Here is an 8,922-nt window from a genome sequence, read left to right as displayed (position 1 = left end):
ACACACACACACACACACACACACACACACACACACACACACACACACACACACACATGAAATCTGAAATGATTTTCCTCCAAAGAGCAGTTGCCAGTTTTGAGGGGGATTTAGAGAAGAACATACAGTGTGATGAAATATTCATGTGTGATGTATTCGTGACAGGAGGGCCTGCTTAATGTGGAGACTGTGGAGAATGAGGACGAGCTGACGGGGGTGGAGATCAGCTGTCTGAGGCTGAAAGGGCAGATGATTTATTTGCCAGAGGCAGAGAACATTCTTTTCCTTTGCTCTCCCAGGTAAGCACACCGTGCAGCGTGTTTTTTGACAGAAGCACTGACTGAATATGCCCGCCCAAACAGCGGCTCCCCTTTACATGCAAATATAAGTTCTTTTTTAAACAAAATTGATGTGTTACGATCAGATACACTTCTTTAAATAATCTCATCTGGACATAATTATGAAAAATAGTTCTTAATACTTTTCTCTCTGTGATGTTTTGCCTTTTTACTTAATGAAAACCGCATTTAAAACAAGAGTTGTAAAGTTCAGACTCTATTTTGAGCTTTTATTAGTGTCCATTTTTAGAAGCAAATAATTTAGCGTGAATACTTTTTTTTTCTTTAGTCTGTAAATRTGTTTGTAGCATTTATGATTTCACAGCTCCATAAAACCTTTCTTAATGGGGTAAATGAACTCACTGTTGTCTGTTGTATTGGTAAAACTGTGATTAAATATATTTCTCAAAGAAAAACCCTGAGCTGAATCCTTTAAAAAATGCTAAAATATCTGAAATGTTTCCTCAACACTAAAGTTACCTTTTTTTTTTGGCTTTCAGTGCTTTACAGTATATTACATGTTGGGCCTGAATTATTCACTTTGTAGTTTTAGTATTTTTTGAGGGGAAGAAATCTTGATGATTGCATAACGTTTCATTTTCAACAAATCATTTGATTTCTTGTGTCAAAGTCACATTTTTGGGAAAACTTGCAGCAGTTTTCTGTCGTTCAAGTCAATCGGTTCAGCAGCTCAGAAGAATTTGAAACATTTTTTCTAACTATTAAAATAATGCCACTGTATAAAACATCCTCATCTGTGTTTTCACCTATATATTTAACTATTTTGTCATTTCTTCTCAGAGCCTGAGCCACATAATTAAGAATAACCTGATGATGATGATTAATCATGTTTGATATCTTACTAAACCTTTTGTGCACTAATTATTATTTTTTCCTTCTTTTGTGCCTGTTTAAGAAAAAAGCTTCTTGTGTGTCGGCTTGAGGTGAAGTTTAATGGCAATAATGGCATATTGTTATGATAAAACAGTGACTCTAGAAGGTCTTGATGTTTGTGAGCGTGGAGCTTCTTATACTGGAGTCTGTTTTAGACAAAGATCACATTTCTGAGTTGATCACAATTAGGCTTTTAGAGTGATGCAATACATTTTTCACATTTTGAGTGCTGAGAGCTTATAAAGTGTGATAAATTGATATTTGCAGCTTTATCTAATAGATAACTACTGCAGGTCACTTGGCACACTAATACACGCTGTTGTGRCTCGGAAGGTGACAGCCTGACTTGATTTACGGTTCAGTCTTGATTGAATAGTAAATAGTGTGCAGACGCAGCAGCTCGTGTTCACAGACGCGTCTGATTGAAGCTGTGGGTAGAATACATTCAAAAGTTACTGATGTCTGATGGACTGAATGCCATTTAACAGATTGATCCTGCTATTGTTACACATCCCAGCTTTAGGGAGAGTTTAATGTGGATGATGAACCAACAAATTAATATCTGTTTGACACTATTTACTAATTCATTGACCTGCAGCATTAGCAGCATCACATTATTGTAMGTAAACAGGACGCAGTAAAACAGCTGCGAGCAATTCCTGACATTTACAAAAAGAGTTTGTATAATTCTGTTTGTCACATTTAGATGTGTGGGCTGCTTTTGTGTTTATTTCTCATTGTAGCTTTAAGCTCTTTCAACTGTTAAGGGCCTGATTTTCACCTTGTGATCTTGTCTGTGTGGAGCAATTCAGTTTCCTCTGTCGGTGCAGCAGCAGAATGACTTACAGATTTGTTCACAAGTGTGTCGGGGGAAAAGGACATGCAGTGTGAGTTTCATGCACTGCATGTGAGTTGGGAGTCCTCAGAGGAAGGTGGAAGGAGTACCAGTTGTAACATTAACACTACAAATCACTGTATCAGTAGGGTAAACTGGGCATGAGGGTTAAAATACTGGAATGTGATAAATGATGAAAGTTGGAACATATTTGCTTGTATCACACACAACATGAGGCTCAATCTTGTTGTGGATAAATGATGCACTCATAAGTCTACTGGGAGCAGATTATTGKAGATTCATGAAGGTAGGGATTTCAGGAACGTCTACATCTGAATTGCTCCCCAATGTCAGTGTATTCTCCCAATACCATTATCTTATCACTTTGCTGTGAAATATATAGACAGCAGTTCTGATCACAATCAGTGCTTAGAGTCAGATAAATATCCCTGCTTGCTTGTTGTGTGGACGTGCATGAGTTTAGTCATGGTGTAGACCAACGGTGTCCAATCCTTGTCCTTAAGGGCCGCTTTCCTGCGTGTTTTAGACGCCTCTCTGCTCCAAAACACCTGATTTGAATAAATCCGTGATTAACAGGTTTGTGCAGAACTTAAAGTGGTAGTTCAATCACTGAATCAGGTGTTTTGGATCAGGGAAACAATAGGGGAAACAAGCACATGCAGGATAGTGACCCACAAGGACCAGGATTGGACACCCCTGGGGTACACACTCATGATCTTTGATCAAATACACGTTTAACAAAGTAGAAAGTACTAATGTAAGAAGCTTTAGCATTTTCTAATGTCACTTCTACGAGTTTCATTGAGCACTAATGCATCATCAGGTTTAATAAAAGCAATTGGCTTGGCTCTTCAAACTTTCCAGTTTTGTCTTATGTGCCTCGCGGTGACAAAATGTAGACAATATGCATTTCTATACAGTAGAACCAAGCAGTTTCCAAACTGTCAAGGTTTTAAAGCACAGCATTAATTCTGTGTAAAGAAACATTTTGCAACACATTTGAGGGTGCCAACACTTCGGGTGTGAGGGAACGGTTGTGGACCTGCAGGGATAATCAGAGCGCAACATCACTGAAATGTGGGCAGGTGATGTTAAAAAATAAAAACAGATTCGTTTTGTCACTTTTTGTTTATCTGTTTATAACCATGGATGTTGGCTTTATGCACTTCCCCTGGCACAAGAAATGAATTTGCTCTCTGTGAATATGCCTTTTAAAGTGTCTTTTTAGTCTCGAATAGGAAATACAGAAGTTTGTTTTACTTTACTGTATGTCTTTTGCTTGATCACTAACTTGTAAGTCATCCTTTTGGCCCCTTTCCTTCCTCTTCCAATTTATTTTTTTTTCCCATCATCACCTGGGCAGCAGTAGCATRACAGGCAAGTGGGAACTGAGCACCAGGAAGCAGCACAGTAATTATAGAATTTGACACATTTCTGGCGCATCGCTTTGTTCACTTACCACAACTGTGCTTTTAAATATSATATCTTACACAAACACATGCAAAAAGAATGGACGGCTAAATAAATAAATAAATAAATAAATAAATAAATAAATAAATACTTCAATACTTCTTCATTTACTGTAGAAAAAGCTGCTTAGTAATAACTATTGGGATTAAAACCATTAGTTTGGTCCAGGTCCTTTCTAATCAAACATAAAAAAACAATGTTGTAAAGTATGAAAAATGAACATTTATCTTTTAAGAGTATCATTAATTTTCTTCGCCATGCCGTCTCTTAAAGGACAATAAATCAAGCAAAGACTTCTCTTGATGTCAAATTTGGCAGAGACAATAAACTGTATTTCACACACACACGCACAAAAAAAAAGGTTTAAAAACAAATTTAGTTCACATGGGAGTATAGACATTTATCAGATGCTGTTCTTACTCGGCTCTCATCCTTAATTTGTTTAAAGCCTTTTAAGGGCATTAAATTTCAAAAGAAGTTCGTAGCTGCATTAAGGGATCTCAAAGACAGTTTTGGTTTTGTGGACAAGATTCTGTCCTTTTTATAAAGTTGCTGCATTTTTGGTTTGACGTCAGTTTCCCATATGTTTCCAAGTTTGCAAGAGGTTCTGTTACGTTAGGATTGAGTGTGTGTTATGGAAATAGATTTTACAGTGCAGTAAAAACAACGTTACTTTGGTCATTTTAGTTCTGTTTTCTAGTTTGTTCATACCCATGTCAGATCAGCATTTAAMTGTAAAGTTTCTTTTATTACCATTTTACCTTTATGCTCACTGGGAAGAATGCAGCTACATTTGACTCTTCTGGAAACATCATGTTCACCAAGTTTACAGCTTCATCAACGAAGCAGTTCGTATGACCATCCAAACTACGAGTAAATCTACTCCAGGTAGTATGAAAGGTCCAAAGCGTGGATGTTATGCCTYAATGCAGTTTGTCACAGTGTGTGCAGCAGTAATGGAGGGTCCAAACACAAAACATCACATCAGGCAGGTGGAGGAATTACATAAAGAAAATCTGAAGTAAAACAAAGCCTGTCAGGAGACAGAAACAGTTGCAAAACTGAAACTAAGACAAGAGCCTAAGACAAAGCAAATGAGAACTGTAAGAGGATAATGATTAAAAAAACTGGAACCATTTTATCAAACAAAATTATTGATTATGAAACATCACCTTCACCACATTTGAATCAATTAATAATCCTATCAGTTATTCCAATCCTGTTCAGATGTTTTCTGAATAACTCAGCCTAATTACTTCAGTTTTTGCTGTTTTAAAAGGTTTGCATTATCTTTTAGAGGTACGTTATGTATTGCAATATTCACCTGTCTATTCAAAATGAATGTGCAGGTGTGTCCAAAACTTCATAAATTAAATTGGTGTAGGGAACTTAGGGACCCACTGTGAAAAGCAGCAAACAAACCAACAGACGTATTGCTGCAAAACAAATWGAAATCCATATTTCAGCCTTTTTAAGCGGCTCATTAATGAATTTATCTTTGATAAAAATGACTCTATTTAGATTCAGATTGCACACATCTCTTTGTGGACATCTTTAACCAAAAAAAAAGAACATTATTTATTGAAGAAAAAGATGAAAACTTCACTCGCTCAGAAGGAGATGCTAGTTCATGTTTGCACACATGTTCGGTGTTAAAGTCGAAACACTCAAATAAAAAAAAATATCAAGAAGTTTTTTTTTTTAATCTGGATACGTAAATTTAAGGAAGAATTGTTAAAAATGTTTTGTTGGAAATAAATCCAGGGAAGTGTGTTCAATAGAGCTTATTCTTTCCATTCTGTTTCATGCCATTCTGTGAAAGCTTTTATAGAATGGTTGCTGCAGAGCAGAAACTAACCAACAGAAACTAAAAAGAAAAAAAAACATTATTCACCTTATCAGAGAAGAGCCTTATAGAACAGTGTCTGACCTCATTCAACAAGACCATCATTTATTCGGAGACACTAAGCTCAGCCAGGATGATGATCTCACCGCTTCATTCTTTATGATGTGTTTAATTTATACTGGTTCACGATAAGAATAAGAACAACATGCACTTCTACAGCGTTCCTGCCACCAAAGATGGAAATTTATCATTTCCAAAAAAAAAAAAAAGACAAAAAAAAAGAGCTCTAAAAATAAAAGTAAAATAAAAGTTTTTCACAACTTCCCTGTTTTCTCTTGTTTCCTGCTCTGTATTGCTGTGGTCAGTGTTATGAACCTGGACGATCTGACACGGCGGGGGCTTTACCTGAGCGACATCCCACTGCATGATGCCACACGTGACCTGGTGCTGCTGGGCGAGCAGTTTCGTGAGGAGTATAAGCTGACCCAGGAGCTGGAAATCTTGACAGATCGTCTCCAGCACACACTGCGGGCCCTGGAGGACGAGAAGAAGAAAACAGATAGGTTTGATTGGGTTTTTTTCCTAAAATAAGTTGCTCATCTAGTTTAAATCACACAAACCACTAGATGACTAAAACAGCATGGGAATATACAGTACATATATATCATGAATTTTCYTGCAAAAAATAATCCAAACTGTTATAAAATAAAGTGAAAAAGCAAAGCATTAAAGTAATAATGAATACTTTCCTTTAATTAGCTTATCATCTCAGTTTATTTAATTTCCTCTCTTCCTATTTTCTCATCAAAAACTGCAATAGTTAACCACGGACTCTTCTTGTGTCTATATTTATATGTAAAACATTTGCTGAAAAAGTCAGCTCACAATTGCAGCTCACAAGAATATTGCAGCTTTTCACAATTCTATTGTGTCCCCAGGAAACAAAATGCTAGATTTGCTGCTTTGACAAAATTGCTTAGTAAGTAAAAATTAAAAGGTTGCAAGCAATTTTCAGAGGAGAAATAGAAACATAGCAAAGGCTTAAAAACAGGCTTACCCAAAGCAACATTAAACTAAATCATATTCTAGTACTTTCACATTAAGACTAATACAAAGATAATCATTTGACAATTAACTAGACTGTAAACACTTTCTAAACCAGCAATATTCAGTTCCAGTCTGTTAGATAAAAAGAGTAAGAAGGACCCAAATAGCAAGCCTACAGCTACATTATTCAAGTTATTTACTTTGATTGCTCTGTCTTCTTCATCTGCTACATTTTCAACATTAAATATTTCTTAGGAACACCATAATAAAGGAGTCTAACAAGTAGAGTGACCAACAGGAAAAATAAAGGTACACAACAAGCAAAATATTCAATTTAACTGTTTAAAAAAACGACAGCATTAATATCTCTAAATACTGAGCCTGCAGTAATGTATGACAGCATCTTATGACACTTTTAGGTGTTTTATAAGTCTTTATAAGGCTAGTCTTATAAACATATTCAGTATAATTAAATGACTTGTAAATAAGTGATAGTAGTCCAGATTTTTCCAGTAGTCCAGATTATTCCTCTACAGTGATTAAACCTCATATTCAAATGTTGTAAAGTGGTGGAGTTTGTTCAACAGTTTATTTTGTGAGATTAAAAAATAAACTTGTGAGGGATATCTGCAGAGGAACTATTTACACTACAGCAGCGTACAATGTCTCAGTTTCATACGGTTCTAATAATGCGACATGACAACAGGAACACCTGGGGTCTGACTTTATTATGCAGGTTGATATTTACCCAGCTAATCTGTAGCTCCTGATACCCTGAACACAGGTTAGGGTCTGGCCTGCCATAGTAATTCAGCACACCAGTGGGCAACAGTCACAAAGGTGGAGGGGGTGTTATTTAAAGACRACCAAATCTCTATATAAGAAAAGGCTTTTATTCTCCCGTTGGATCCCTGTAATATTATTCTGCCAGTACTCCAGCATCAAACTGTTTCAGGCTCCAAACRCTGATTGAAATTCACACTTTCCCCTCTTAACATTTAAGGGAACCGCTCTTCACGTCACTACAGTTTCTGATAAGAACATGTTGTTTCTGGTGTGTGTCAGGGAAAAACACTTTGTGTTTTAAATGTTAYGTTTAAGTGTTCTCTAGTTCATATTGTTTTGAGGGTGTGGTTTCCATCCCCATGTGTTTTGATGTTTCAATACATCAAGGAAAGTTCTTGTGCTTGTAACGAGGCAGCCACCATCTAGCAGTTGCCATAGAAACACCACCATTCCAGTCTGAGAGCAGCTTACGTTGCAAAGTGACCAAAAGGTGGTGGGAGAGCAAATAAAACGCTGATCCAAGGGTGGACTGGAGTCTGGCAGCCCCTGCTCCTCACTGTGCTGAGCAAATGGAACTCCATCCTTCATCTGAATGCTTGTTCTTCTCTTCATTTATTTTTTAGGCTGCTCTATTCTGTTCTGCCTCCATCTGTTGCCAACGAGCTGCGACACAAACGTCCGGTTCCAGCGAAACGCTACGACAACGTTACCATCCTGTTCAGCGGCATCGTGGGGTTCAACGCGTTCTGCAGCAAACACGCCTCGGCCGAGGGAGCCATCAAGATCGTCAACCTGCTCAACGACGTGTACACGCGGTTCGACATCTTGACAGACTCCCGGAAGAACCCCTACGTGTACAAGGTTGGAAGCAAGAACTTTACAGTCACAGTTTGTAATCTCAGTCCAGGGTAGGGTTGGGGATTTCTGTAACAAAATGATTCACATTCATTTATTACAAAAAGACGTTAAAAAACAGCCGATTCTCCATTTTAAAGGGGCAATATCCTGTAAAATCAACTTTTTGGAGTTTTATATCATGTTATAATGTTATACTATCATAAAAACATGCCCAAAGCCTTGCTTTGACTCATTCATGCATGTTTGAGAAATCTTGCAGTGTTTTTATGAAGCCATGCTGAGGAGCAAAACGACAGGTGGGGACCAGAAATGCCCCTGGGATGTGTCTTGAAGCCAAACTTCCTCATCACGGAAAACACCTCCCCACCCCCACATGCCCCGCCCATGACTCCTGCAGGCTCTCGGGTGAAAGTGAAACTTAAACTGTCTTTGGCGAGACAGAAGCAGAAGGTGGTTCTTAAAGAGACAGAGGCCAATTTCAAGGCGTTTAGAAGAGGAAGTGATGAGAAGATAAGTTTATTTTCTATTTAAACATAAAAACAGCATTTTGATAACAGCTAAAGGTGACATATAGCCTACTTTATTATGGTATAGTATTTAAATATATGCCTGAGAAACACATAATATTTCCCCTTTAAAACCACAGATAAAAAAGGTTTTCTATTAAAGTTTTTCGGCGTGTCAATGCTCACGCCTTAAAGCGTGAGCTGCCCTATAATTCAGTTTCTTCTTTTCTAGGCTTCAGATTTAATGTCTGCTGATGAGCCAGCATACGCTCCTGAATTTGAGTCAAATGAAATTATTTTCCAAGTGACCAGAAAGGTAAG

At 37.4% G+C, this 8,922-nt stretch overlaps 1 protein-coding gene across 1 annotated transcript in view; it reads left to right on the top strand.

The window, feature by feature from the left end:
• gucy1b1 (guanylate cyclase 1 soluble subunit beta 1) overlaps positions 1-8,922 on the top strand; it is a 20,685-nt gene that overhangs the window by 8,107 nt on the left and 3,656 nt on the right. The window contains exons 8-10 of the mRNA XM_014032750.1: positions 166-299; positions 5,770-5,967; positions 7,861-8,098. Of these exons, the coding sequence (XP_013888204.1) occupies positions 166-299; positions 5,770-5,967; positions 7,861-8,098 (570 nt within the window). The remainder of the gene's footprint in view (positions 1-165; positions 300-5,769; positions 5,968-7,860; positions 8,099-8,922) is intronic.

Source organism: Austrofundulus limnaeus, unplaced genomic scaffold (assembly GCF_001266775.1).
Source record: "Austrofundulus limnaeus strain Quisiro unplaced genomic scaffold, Austrofundulus_limnaeus-1.0 Scaffold1529, whole genome shotgun sequence".
NCBI classification, from domain to species: domain Eukaryota; kingdom Metazoa; phylum Chordata; class Actinopteri; order Cyprinodontiformes; family Rivulidae; genus Austrofundulus; species Austrofundulus limnaeus.
The sequence above is the reverse complement of the archived record's forward strand: the minus strand, read 5'-3'. Positions and strand labels throughout refer to the sequence as shown.